This window comes from Nicotiana sylvestris, chromosome 12, assembly GCF_000393655.2.
Source record: "Nicotiana sylvestris chromosome 12, ASM39365v2, whole genome shotgun sequence".
Lineage (NCBI taxonomy): Eukaryota > Viridiplantae > Streptophyta > Magnoliopsida > Solanales > Solanaceae > Nicotiana > Nicotiana sylvestris.
In genome coordinates this window covers 45,515,193-45,529,627 of record NC_091068.1, presented here as the reverse complement: position 1 = coordinate 45,529,627, position 14,435 = coordinate 45,515,193, and the positions used below count along the sequence as shown (strand labels likewise).

Here is a 14,435-nt window from a genome sequence, read left to right as displayed (position 1 = left end):
TATCCACTGAACCTCGATCAGACTCATCACTTGAAATCAACGGCACAGATTGATTCACAACCTCAGATAGCTGTTCCTTTACATTCGACGGTGGATAAGAAGCCACGTGTCCATCATTCAAATCCTCCATCTCCTCTAATTTGCCCTTCTGCTGACCACTCGCCGGACAGAGTAGATCGCCGCCTTCGATTCCCACCGGGATTCCGAACACACATCCTGGATCAATCACTTCATTTATCGCCATCGGTGGCGCCGGAGATTGAACTCCGGCAGCAGAAGCATTAATTCTCTCATCAGGATAAGGAATGTCTATAATCGCCGGCGACGGAGAATGAACTCCGGCGCCAGAAGCATTACTTATCTCATCGGGATAACGAATCTCCATTGACGCCGACACCGGAGATTGAGCTCCGTCAGTAAAGCCGTTATTGATCTCAACGGGATAATGGATCTCCATTGTCGCTGGCGCCGGAGATTGAACTCCATCGTTAAAACCGTCAATTATCTCATCAGGATAAGGGATCTCGGTTGTCGACGGCGACGGAGATGGAACACCGGCGGGAGAACTATCAACAATCTCATCGGGATAACGGATCTCCATTGTCACCGGCGCCAGAGAAGGTGCAAAGTTGCCGTAATCAAGCAAATTCACGGCGTCATCTAACGACATCGACACAAATAACACAACAATCCACCGATTCCGATAAACTTCCGTTCTATTAACAACAACGCCGTTAACATTCACAACGCCGTCGACGAAATTCACGACGAGAGTCTTGTTCGGAGCAAGAGTCTCTACAACCACACTCCCCTTCGCGCTCCTCGCCAGATCCCCAAAACGGTACCGTTGGGGAACAACATGGTGACGGTAATCGTAACGGAAACCGTCAGGGCGGGAGAACAAAGCCGTATCAGACGGCGCAAAAACGGAGATGGAAGTCAGCCTTAACAGCTCTAATCTTTTAACAGTCAACGCTGTAGCAGCGACAGTGAATCGTCTTCTCCTTAACGCTCTAATTGCGCGATCAAGAAGATAACGATGATCTTCAGATGGAACCACAGACGTTCGAGTTTGAACTTGAGGAACTGAGCATTCTGTTGCTGACGTGGCGTCCAGTACACCGTCGATTCCGTGAACAATGATATGATCGCCCACGTAGATGTCAGGTTGCCTGATTTTAACAGCCCCAATTGAAGTATTTCTCGAAGAAATTAATATATCTCCTGCTAAACTCTTGAAAAAGAAGAGACAATTGTTATTGTAAAGAGTTGGAATTTCAGCGCCATTGGAAGTGGACGACAGGTGGGCCCATGTGAGCGGGTTCTTGAGAGTGTGGTAAAGAAGGATAACAGAGGAGGGGCGTGGGGGAAAAATATTGGCGGTGGCGAAGGAGAAAATGAAATCTGGTGGAGCCAAAATTGTGCCGGAGAAATTGTTGGTGGTGGTGGTGGAGGAGTCGAGGGTGGAAGCGAAGAGGGAGTAGCCACGGTTGCGTAGTGCGTCTGCAGCAGCATGGGCAGAGGAAGAGGGTGGTGGAGATGGTGGGGTAGGGGTGGAGGAACCAAAAGAAAGTAGAAAGCAGAAGAAGAAAGGGAGAGTGAAAGTATTGGAATGGAGATCCATTGCTGTGTTTCTTGATTCCAATGGTGATTGAAGTTTGAGAGTTTATACTGGTAATTGATTGCAAGGTTTGTTTTGATGATTTTGAAGAGAGTATGATAGGCGGTTGGCACTGTTAAAGTAGCAAGTGCTTCTTGATTTGCAGTTTCTTTTGGCGGGCATTTTATTTATTTACTGTTTTTGTCTTCTAAAATGGACATTTTGGAAATAGTTCAAACCCCAACGTGAAAAGCCAAGTCTTTACTCTCCCTCGCTCATCCATCCATCCTTTCCGTTCTCTGTTCTTCTGTAGTCATGACTCATACGAGTACTTTTTATTGACATGAAAACCATTGACGGGTACGCGGACAAAATAGCATTATTTTAATCCCGGTATTATTTTATATCACTTGAAATATAATATAAAATAATATCACATTTGATGGCATAAAATGGGATAATCAGTAAGATTAAATTTATAACTTATTTGATAGAAGATATACATTTATTATGGGATTAAATTATACCTCCAACCAAACAAAGTATAAATTTAATCTCACCCGCCTAATCCCTCTTACCAAACGACCACCCAAAGTGTTGAGCAGAAAATGGATTTCATCACGGTTTTCTCTTTGTTTATTGTAGTCTCTGTGTGTGTGACAATTGTCAAGGCAGAATGCAAATGCAAACGTGTCGAGTGTGTTCTTTAGTGATATTTTTTTGTATATGCGGCAATTATTAAAAAATAAAATAAAATAAAATTCGTAATGATTGGTTGGTTAAGAGAAAAAGTATAAAAAATATATAGTTTAATTGAAAATTAAATTCGAATGCAATTAATATATGAATTGAGTACTAATTTTCAAGCCAATGTTTTAATAGTTTCATTTGGAATTCAAATTATTAAGTTCAATATTTTGCAAATACTCATAGCTTAAATAGTGGAGTACTTATTTGTACCAAAATGATAGGAGCAATATTTATGTTAAAATATTTACCAAAAAGAAAATATTTATGTCAAAATAGGTCGAGTCTTATTCGTTTTACCAAAATTTCGGAAAGCGAATAAATTGCTGGGGCCTCCTTGTTTCAACTTTCAAGCTCTTCTTCTTCGTCTCTCACCTACCTTACCACACAACTCGAATTTAGGGCTTTTTAAAAGGCGCTATTTCACAAATTCTCTTTGTTATTCTATTTGATATAAGCCACTCTTGTTGAGTTTGAAGATAGCTATGGCTATTGGAAATGAAGGAGACAAGACTCTGCTCTCCATTTGTTATAAGCGTGGCTCACTTCAGCTACTCGATCAAGTATTCTACTCTATTTTCTCTTTTTATTTAAGCAACTTCTACTGCGGCTTTTCATTTTACTGAAGTGCTTTTGTAAATAGATTTCCTTGATTTTTTTCTGGTCTAATTAAAAAGACCAAAAAAAAAAGCTTTCTAATTTTTCAACTGAAGTTGATGGTTCCTAAGTTGTTTGTTTTTCAAGTTCTGTGAGCAGCTTGTTGTTTCTCTTTGACTTAACATTTGAGTATATCTTCAACAGAGAAAACTCCCCCTAGAGACCATTTTTTTGGATATCCAGGATACAAAAGATGGCTGGTAATCTTTTTCTCTCTTTTATAGTATTCTTTATTGACTGTTTTTTAAAAACCTTGAGCAGTTATATGTATATTAGTTTTTAATGAGCTCTTGTGGTGGTTTTGTGTGACTTATGATTCCGTCTTTTTTCTTGTTGTCATTGTTGCCCGTTATTGTTTGAAATGAAGTAATGTGGTCAGTGAGGATTCATATAGTTGAACCCAACTTGTTTGGGATTGAGGCATAGTAGTAGTAGTAGTAGTAGTTGTTGTTGTTTGATAGCTATGCCTCCATTTTTCATGTATATAAAAAGTTCCTGCTTAGTAGTACTGGAATTGTTTATAAGCAAAGTAGTACTGGAATGGCGAGTAAAGTGGAAAGATTGTCTCTCTATCCTTTTATGTGGTTCACTGACTGGTTATCATGCCTAAAAAGGTTCTTCAGTATTGAGTGGTTTTATTGACTTGATTCTGCATATGCACCAGGGATGCAATTAAAGAAATGGTTGTCCGTGGAGCACCTGCAATTGCTATAGCTGCCGCACTGTCTTTGGCAGTAGAAGTTTCAAACCTGTCTTCGTTTGATGGGACTTCTGATGATGCATCAGATTTCCTTAGTAAGAAATTGGATTATCTTGTTTCAAGGTATAGTATTGCAGAAATATTTGTCTGCTTATCTCTCGTAATTGTGAGATTCCATGTTGTTTGATTGTGTGACGGGTATCGATGAAATTTTGTTCCCTTCGTGCAGTCGGCCAACAGCTGTTAATCTTTCAGATGCTGCAGTTAAGCTTAAAGAAGTTATAAAGAAGGCTGCTACCACAGCCAAAGATGCAAATTCAGTTTTTCAGGTGGTAACATTGTCTTGTTTGGCCAACACTCACCTATGCTGCTTAAATAATATAAAAACTACAGTAGTAAGGGAGTGAGAAGCCTGAAAGAAGGATGCAACTTAATTGGGAATAGTTACACCATAGAAATGTAGTAAATTGACTTGTACTTTTAGTCTGTTGCACAACACTTAACTCTCATATGTTCCGTCAGGCTTACATTGAAGCTGCTGAAGTTATGCTGGAGGATGATGTTACTTCCAATAAGGCAATTGGATCATATGGAGCTAGTTTTCTGAAGGAACACCTGACTGACTCTCAGAAGATAACAATTTTGACCCACTGCAACACCGGAAGGTTCATTCCAATACTAATTTTTCTTTTTTATTTACGTTGTTGTGATCGGTCCATTACCCTACTTGACTTGATAAGGTCTTCTCCAGTAAGCTATTGCTTCCATGCAATTGCAATTAATCATTCTGTAACAGGACCAATCAAAAGCAACTATGATTATGATTAGTTACCCATATGGGGTAACTCTAACTTTTATTCGTACTTTCAACAGTCTGGCTACAGCTGGATATGGAACTGCTCTTGGTGTAATCCGGGCACTTTATACCGATGGAGTTCTAGAAAGGGCATACTGCACAGAAACACGTCCCTTCAATCAGGTAATGCATGAGCTATAGTTGTTTCTAGCTTTAATTACTCTAGTAGATCCTGCCACTGAACATTACAGCCATATACCAAGTATGTTATCTCCATTGAACTGCAGAAATTAAAGTTATTGCAATTTTTCTTCACGGTTGCAGAGTAAATTCTAACTTATAGACATGCCATAATAAATGTTTTTGGTAATTAAGAGTGAAAAGTGTTTCTTTTTCTTATTAGTGGACTCATCCTCTTTGTGATTCTAGCATAATCTTGTGATGCTGGTAATTTACGGTTGGGCAGGTTAGGGTTCAATAATAGTCTGTTATAATATGTGGTACTTTGATTGTTAACTCCGTGTTGCCTACTCTGATTAAATGAAAATGGGTTAGACTACATTAAGAAAAGATATTGTCATATTGGAGATATATGGTATGCGAATGAAAGAAAATTTAAACAAGGACTTGAAAAGCAGGTGTATCTAGTCTATTGTTGCTGCAAACTCAGTAGTCACCTTCTCCAATCAGTCATAATACTTGCAACCCGGCACTTTATTAGAAATTTAGAATAAATACCGAACGGTTGTTTTTGGGCCTTGTAATTCACTTATCTTTCCCCCCCTTCCCCCCAAACATCCTCCTAACACACACAGAAGAGAGTAAGGAAAAAGCTTTCCGGCCATTCTTTGTTTCCCTGTCGCTGGTTCTTTTCATATCAGCTGACATCATTTTCCTTAAGCCAAGTCACGCTGGAACAATAGGTGCAAATATATGCTTCGGCAGCTAGATTGAGGAATTCCAGTGTAAAATACTTTGAGGTCTAAGCTGAAATAAGGCCAGAAATGACTAAATGGGCAGTGTTGAAATCCATTTCTAGTAAAAACTAATAGCAGTGAGGCTAACATTTCAGAAATTGTACGGGAAAAAGATACTGCATGAACTTATGTTTGGCAGTAACATGTCAAAGACCAGTAATTATTACCTAGCAAAGATAGGCTTTAATCTGCAGATAAAATAGGATAAGGTATAGGGCAAATTGTCACAGAGACATCATTTAATACCTTTATGGAATATAACTGCATTATTTGACTATTGAATTTTTACGTTCTAAGTAACCATGTTTGTCCACTTACTTGTACAGTTCCAGACTTTATAGACCTTGGGACATGTCAGTTCAAATTTCTTAGTCTACAAGAGTATTTCACTTCAAATTTTCTCTAGGCTGACCTAAAAAATTCCCCATCAAGTACCTATTTATTTAGTACTAAAATATGCTTCGAGTGAAATGTTAGAGCACACTACATACTCCACCTTAACCTCCACGTAGGCTTGTAGCAGCTAAAACTTTTAGTGCTCACCTAAGTTAATACCTTTTAACCCGATTCTTCATTTCATCAAAATTGGAGCTAGCTGAAAAAACCAGTCGGCATCTAAAGACGAGGGACTACATAAGTGCATCTTTGTGTGAACTTTAGTAGCTTAGTACATGATACTTGCTCGACATATTCATATTCTTGTTGACTACAAATTCAAGAATCATGTACTGAAGAAGCAGATTTGGAGGGGCGGAAGGGTTCGCCGAAAAATTACACTGTATATATAAGACAAAATCTGTTTTTGTACTTCTAGATATTATGTTTTGAACCCCCTTGACATAGTTGAAAAGCATAGCTTAGTGGCAAAGGGTTTCAAAACCTTTATGAGGTCATTGGTTCAATTCCCATTGGCTACAATCTCTTTTAAACTTTTTAAACTTTTTTCTTTGTTGAACCCCCCTTAGCGAAAATTCTGTCTCCGCCATTGGCAGTGAGGCTAACATTTCAGGAAACTGTACGGGAAAAAGATACTGCATGAACCTATGTTTGGCAGTAACATGTCAAAGACCAGTAAATTATTACCTAGCAAAGATAGGCTTTAATCTGCAGATAAAATAGGATAAGGTATAGGAAAAAATTGTCACAGAGACATCATTTAATACCTTTATGTAATATAACTGCATTATGTAACTATTGGATTTTTACGTTCTAAGTAACCATGCCCACTTACATATACAGTTCCCGACTCTATATACCTTGGGGCATGTCAGTTCAAATTCCTTATTTTACAAGGAGTATTTCACTTCAATTTTTCTCGACTGATCTAAAAAATTCCGTTCAAGTACCTATTTATATAGTACTCCCTCCGTTTCAAATTAGATGAGGTACTTTCCTTTTTAGTTTGTTCCACAATAAATGACACATTTCTAAATTTGGAAATAATTCAATTTTAGTGCCCGTTTGGACATAAGAAATTTTTCCCCCTTTTCCAAAAAAAATTCACTTTTTTCCAAAATCAGCGTTTGTTCATAAAATTTCCAATTTTCACTTGAAGATGTATTTTGGAAATTGTCGAAAATCTGAAAAACTCCAAAAGGTTGTTTTTCAAAATTTTCACTCAAATCACTCATAAAACTTCAAAACAACCCAAAATTATATTCATGTCCAAACACAACTCTAAATTTCAAATACCATTTTCACTTGAAATTTTTTTTCCCCTAATTTGAAATTTTACAATTGTTATGTCCAAACGCCCACTTAAACTCTTCATTTTACCCATTTTACCCTTAATGAGAAGCTTTTATAACCACACAAATGTCATGGTCCCACAAAGCTTTTATCCATTAAGCTTTTAAGACCACACGTTTCAAAAGTTTATTTTTTTTCTTAAACTCCGTGCCGAGTCAAACTACCTCATCTAACTTGAAACGGAAGGAGTACTAAAAGATGCTTCGAGTGAATTGTTGGAGTACACGACATACTCCACCTTAACCTCCACGTAGGTTAGTAGCAGCTAAAACTTTTAGTGCTAACCTAAGTTAATGCCTTTTAACCCGATTCTTCGTTTCATCAAAATTGGAGCTTACTGCAGAAGACCAGTCGGCATCTAAAGACGAGGGACTACGTAAGTGCATCTTTGTGTGGACTTTAGTAGCTTAGTGCATGATACTTGGTCGACATATTCATATTCTTGTTGACTACAAATTCAGGAATCATGTACTGAAGAATCAGATGCTTAATAGTAAATTTAAAATGAAATATGTGGTGGACAGTAGTTCTGATTTGTCTTGTTGAAAGACTTCTTTTCTAGTTTGACTTGTTGTACTACAATTTGAGTCATCCTGCACCTGGGCCCCAAACAGAGAACAGTCAGGGTAAGATACGTCCTCACTTCTCCATTTAAATATCAGGGATCCAGATTGACTGCATTCGAGTTGGTTCATGAGAACATTCCAGCCACCCTTATAGCAGATTCAGCTGCAGCTGCATTGATGAATGCTGGTCGGGTGAAAGCTGTCATTGTTGGAGCTGATCGTGTAGCCGCCAATGGTACATATGACTTATGATTCGCATGGGCCTTTTCCTTTTAGAACCACCGTTTTACAGGAGCTTTAAATCTCATTGCAGGTGATACTGCCAATAAGATCGGAACTTACAACCTTGCTGTTTCTGCTGTGCATCATGGTATACCATTTTACGTTGCTGCTCCTTTGACTTCTATTGATCTATCTCTTTCTTCCGGACAAGAAATTGTGATAGAAGAAAGATCTCCGAAGGAGCTGTTACATACACGAGGAGGACTAGGTGAACAAGTTGCTGCCTCTGGTATTTCGGTTTGGAACCCTGCATTTGATGTCACTCCAGCAAATTTGATTAGTGGAATTATCACTGAAAAGGTCAGCAATTGTATATCTGCCTTTGTTTCCCATTGTTCTATCTATCCTTATACTTGCACTGTCTATATTTGTGTGCTTATAACCCCATGCTTTTTATGTTCTGGCAAATATCAAATTACTACCCAAATGATAAAATTGACAAGTGACAACTATTTGAATAGGGTGTCATCACGAAGAAGGGGACGGACACATTTGATATTGCTGAGTTTGTGCGCAAGACATCTGGAAATTGGTGATGCTGGTTTTATTAAAAAAAAATTCAATTGGTACTTCTTGACTTTGCTAAATTCCTCGCATCATACAGTAAGCTATCAGTAGTTCCGTACTCAGAAGGCAACATCTATTGCACTTCAATAATTGTTATGCATTGTGGTCCTATTAGAGCATGGGAGAAATGTATAACTATGGAGCTTTTTAATGAAATAAACCCATCTCCCTTTGGCGTCGGCATTGATCCATGAAAATATTTGGCAATTTCAATATTGGGAATTTTTTCCATTTTCCTTTCCTTTTCTTATTCGGGAATTTGAATTTCACAAAATCATCCTCAAGATGAGCCAAATGCTACATTCTCATGTAATCACAAATTTGAAGTTCTGGACCACCATTCGCATGAAATAAACAAGGATTTGTTGGCCCTAAATTACAGTTTAGGATGGCGCCATTTTCTAATGAAGATTTTTATTTAACTAGTGGTGCGGGAATGGGCAAGGCAGGTGGCAGGCTGAGTTGGAGGTACGAAGGCTTACATGGCAAGCTAGTCCAGACACCACGGTTATTAAAAAACAGCTTAAATAATTTCCCTTATTCTAATGCTGTTCTATATATACTTATATTAGAATTGCTGTCCCTGTTGTGACTTCATTGTCAATGTTACTCCTATTCTAATTATTTTAATTCGCCAATGAGCATTCGTACAGAAGGGTTGGGAAAAAAGGTTTTACCTCATTTGAAATGAAATGCCTTTGCAGTCATAGAAGCTCATGACTTGTTTAAGATAACAAGTTAGTAGTCAAACTCTAGGCACTGGAAAACTTTTGCATCAATGGGGACAAGAAAGAAAATTTGTCTGCTTCTATTATCTTCAGGCCGATTATCACTTCTAGCACACCAATATTGGTCCAGTGCAGGGCTCTTGTTGTATCTTCAGCAACTTGTTCACCTAGTGTTAATACATATACTCTCATAACTTTTGAACCATTAAATCTTCTGTCATGTTGGTTTGGTAAGTTTGAAACCTAGTGTTAATACATATACTGTCAAATGCAGATATAGGAAACTTTATACATATGTGTGGAAAAATTAAGAACTAGACATATAATAAGATTACACTCATTTTGAACCTACTAAATCTTGAATTCGCCTCTGCATACACCCCTTTATTTGTTGAGGATAATATACATATGACTAGTGACTCAAATGTTTTTTTTTTCCAGTACATTTTATAAAGCATAACACTTTTCCGAGTTTAGAAAATCAAGTTTAACTATTATGTTTAGCTTAAAATCTTCGGAAGACTTTGCTGGTCTTCCATGTCAGAGCATCTAGTTCTGCCATTTCCTTTTACCGACTCTGTGGAATTGCCACTGAAGGTTGACTTGTATCATACATTATGTACTAGATATGCACAGATTATAATGTCAGAATTGTTATTCAGTTAATAATAATGTATAAATTATTATGGGGGTATTGCTTATCTTAGGGATATATTTTGTATTTAGTTCTTCTTAACTATGTAGTGCTAATGAATATATTCTTATTCCATATACTATCCCATATAAAATACTAGTCCACAACTCTCCCATATAACTCATTCTAAGTATTAACAATGAGCCCAACCAAACGTTGTTTTAAGCTGTGCAACAATTATTTTTCTTGTACCAACCAGCTAAATATCGCACTACAACTTATGCAAAATATTATGGTGCGATTATTATTGTTAATACGATGAACCAAATGATCTCTAAGTACATAACTTTCACATGTGACAATAGCAATCTTTCATTTTGTTTTCCAACATTTCATTTATTCCTCAAGCTTCAACATCAAATAATCTTAATAATGAGGGTTCTAAAATCCAATGGTGAGATGACGCTCGATTAACAAATTCAAGAACATCGTGTATGCGTAGAACAACAATAAGGTTTCCCATGGTATTTACTAGTGAACCGCAATTCATAAATCAAATCCAAATTTCTTCTCCACATCAAACTAAATACCAAATCTGTAAAAGGACAAGATGGTTTTCCATAAAACACGTGCAGACACATTAATTTTTCGTCATAATAAGGAAGACTATCAGTTAAACTTAGAAGTTTCATCATACTTCATTCAATGGGTTCATCTGTATCCATCATTTCCGACATGATTCATAAATATGCATATGAGAAATTGTTAAGATGTCAACAATATCAAACTCTCTTAACCTGTAATTTCAAAAGTAAATGCGTGATAAAAACCCTAAAGGCCGATCGATCGGATCCATCAAGTTTAAATCTTCAATACATCTCCCGCGGTCACAATGTCTTTCAAGACTCAACTCATGCATACAGCCATGACCCCATCTATTAGAATCACTATATGTATCTTGATAAGTTCAAGGGCACCTCAATTTACTCCGACGATTTAATGGATGTATCTCTCATTCATCTTGCTTGCTACCACGGCTATGTCCACTTTCCCCAACTTCCACAACCTCAGCAAATTTGACATGTTTTTCATCATAATTATTGTTCTGTGAACTGGTCGAATTTCTCGTGGAAACATTCCTGGCGTTCGCCATGGTGGCCGCGTTGGAGCTGCGCTGTGAAATCTGGCGATTATCAAGTTTGCTACTGCAACAACATAGTTTGATGCAAGTGTACATGTAAGTGAGGAACCAAAAGAGCCATGGAGAACCAACTAAGATCAATGCTGCTGGAAGAAACCAAGGTTGAGAAAGATTCGACACGAAAAGGTAGATGACAAGGAGGATTCCTCCGCCAGTTACACAAATACAAAAAATGCAAGAGATTAGAGGAACTCTCATATCCCCATACCTATCCTCCATTCTTCTATAATATTGATTCAGAATCAATCAAATCTCCCCGAATATAACTTAATATAGCCGACGACAATAAATTAGTCAAAAGCTTGAATTTGCTTCAGTAACATTCTAGGGCTGCACTTTCAATTGGTAGAAAAAGGTACACAACCCCATTCAATTTATCCTGCACTTGGAAAAGAGGAATAAATATAGTGATAATTTTAATTCTCTTTCTATTGTCATCTTTAGATACCTCCTCCTCTTTCTTCCAATTTAGGGTTGAGATGCAAGAAAGAAGCAACAAGATGGGCCAAAACAAAGAAGAAATCAAGAAGAGCGTTTAAAACGGAAGTTAGTTTATGAGATTGAAATAGCAATGACATTTTTTTTGTGGTACTCAACTCACGTTACATGCAAGGCAAAGAAGAATTATAAGTATATGCTATAACTTAATAGCAACCTGAAACACGTTTTTCTATTTTGTCCTCTCCACAATTAATTTACACCATACAATATATATATATATATATATATATACACACACATCACTAGGGGTGTACATAGGTCGGGTTGGATCGGATTTTACAATTACCAAACCAAATCAATTGTGTCAGGTTATTAAATCTAAAGACCAAACCAAACCAATAAAACTCGGGTTTTTCAATCTTGGTTTTCTCAAGTTTTTGGGTTATTCGGGTTTTTTCCGGTAAAATCTTCATAGAACAAAATATATAACTCGTGCTAAAAATATTTCTTTAATCCTAGTAAGATACAACTATATAAAGTATTTTCCAAGAAAATAATACAAAATATGAGATGTGTCATGGCATTGTCCTAAAATATTCAACAATAAAGACAATAAAATTATGTAATATAAATATTCCTAATTAAAAAGCCATAAAAAAATAAACATAATCTAAAAGTACTAATTCATGCTAAAATAAGTAGACTAATAAGGGAGTATTAATTACATGACTAACGCTAAAGAAAAAATATAAATAGGTTATGCATTTTTATCTGGATTATTGCAAAACGAAAAAATAGATATTCAATATATTCCCGTTCGTAGTATTGAACTGAATGTCTTTTGTTAGCATTAATATTAATTTGATTTTGGTTTGAGCTTTTGTTAGTATTATTTAATTTACTAATATTAATGGCTATAAAACTTATTGGAACATTCAAAAGTTCTAAGTCCAACCTTGAAATAATACCTTAACAGATAAAATTATGAACTTTTTAAAAAATATTTATAAATTATATCACAATAAGTATATTTATATATTAAATATATCTAAAATTTCTATATATGTAATGTCAGGTTGGTTTAGTTTCGGTTTGACTTTTTTTAGTTAAAACCAAACTAAGCCAATTATGGTCGTTTTTTTTCCAATACCAAACCAAATCAAACCAAACTATAATCGGGTTTTTTTTTCTCTCGATTTGACTCGAATTATCGGGTTGGTGTGGTTTGTCGGTTTTCTTTGTACACACCTACACATCACATAGGCTTTTGCATTTTAGATGCATATCAGGTATAAAACAGAATACAAATCCCATTATTCATAGAAATAAATATTTTACTGTCACACCCCAACCTTGGGAGGTGTGGCTGGCACCCGATGCCCGAAGGCCCGAGCGAACCAACCATGAGATATGATCTGAAATATAATAACCTGCAGGCAGAAGAGCCCAACACGACATATATATATATATATATATATATATATATATATACAGCTGTAAGCACGTGATTTTTGCCCTATATGAGAATTACTCCAAAAAAAATTCAAAAATAAAATGATTTTTCTTTGGTGTGCAATTTTGTGATATTTTGTGATATTTTGAATAATTATTTGTATTTGTCTGTGCGTGTTTATTTGCTAAATTAATAAAAAATACAAAAATATGTCGCATTTTGCATGTAGGATTTAATTCTACAATTGATAATAATTAAATTTGTTTTACAAAAATTAAAAATTACAAAAATAGGCATCGTTTGCATTTTTAGCATTTAATGTCCAAATATACAATTTTATGCTTAATTAATACTTAATTGTGCGTTAATTGTTATTGGGAGTTAATTTGCGCTTTTATAACTTAATTTAGTTCTTAATAATAGTTTAAGTATTTTTATAATTTAGTTTTAGAAAAATAAAAGAAGAAAAGAGAGCGAAAATATAAAGAAAGTCGGAATTGGGCCTCTTCTTCAATTTCAAGCCACAGGCCCAAAAAATGGCCCAATCTTCCCTACGACCCAGTCCATTTCGAACTGGGTCAACCCGGTCCATAACCCAACACCCTATTATCTTGCATTTCAAAAAATAAAACAAAAGAAAACAAAAAAAAATAGAAAAAAAAACCCTAAAAATGCCTAAAGCATCCGCCCCCCTATTCTCCTTCTTCTTCCTCAAAACTTCAAGCTCCATCCATGGATGCCTTACCCCAACGACCACCCCCTCCAGCCCTTCCCCCTCACCCCGTCACACTCACAACACACGCACGTCACCCTCACGACCCCGGCTCGACTAAACGACCCCAGCCCTATCCGCCATTAATGAAGCTCGTCGAGCTCAAGTTTGAGCTAAGATTGCCATGGCTGCCTGCTTCTCCACCATGCTGCTGTTGCGACTGTTTCTTCCAAGCTTCGTCGACACTGCTATCGCGGCTGTTCTGCCGGTCTCGTCGAGTTGCCCGTCGTTGCTGCATCCTCGTCATTACTGCTGCGTTCGGCTCCCAGCTGCTACTGCTTCATGCAGCTTCTTCTTCCTCCGTCGCGCTGCTGCCAGGGCGTCTGCTTCATGCTGCTTCTCGACGGACTGCTGCTGTTGCTCGTCGCAGCAGTTGCTATTGTTTCGTTGTTGTTTCGTCTTCTTCGGTTTGTCAAAGGTCGAGGGTTTTTCGTTGAGTCGAAGCCCGGACGGATTTGTTTACAATCGTTGTTCGTCGTTTCATTTCCGGTTAGTTGATTTTTGAATCTCATTTATCGTCCATATTTTTGTTTGGTATTTTCCGGATCCAAAATCGTTAAAGAAT

General features: G+C 36.9%; 2 protein-coding genes across 2 annotated transcripts; one reads left to right on the top strand and one right to left on the bottom strand.

The window, feature by feature from the left end:
* Positions 1-2,656: 2,656 nt before the first annotated feature.
* Positions 2,657-8,838, top strand: LOC104230477 (methylthioribose-1-phosphate isomerase). Its single transcript, XM_009783303.2, has 9 exons — positions 2,657-2,910; positions 3,149-3,204; positions 3,669-3,827; positions 3,934-4,033; positions 4,227-4,369; positions 4,578-4,683; positions 7,889-8,027; positions 8,106-8,374; positions 8,536-8,838. Exons 1-9 carry the CDS (start codon positions 2,833-2,835, stop codon positions 8,608-8,610), a joined length of 1,125 nt encoding a protein of 374 aa, XP_009781605.1. The 5' UTR covers positions 2,657-2,832; the 3' UTR covers positions 8,611-8,838.
* A 2,177-nt stretch (positions 8,839-11,015) lies between these two features.
* On the bottom strand, positions 11,016-11,423 carry LOC104230478 (uncharacterized). Its single transcript, XM_009783304.2, has one exon. The coding sequence runs from the start codon at positions 11,421-11,423 to the stop codon at positions 11,016-11,018; it is 408 nt and encodes a 135-aa protein (XP_009781606.1).
* Between the last annotated feature and the right edge of the window lie 3,012 nt (positions 11,424-14,435).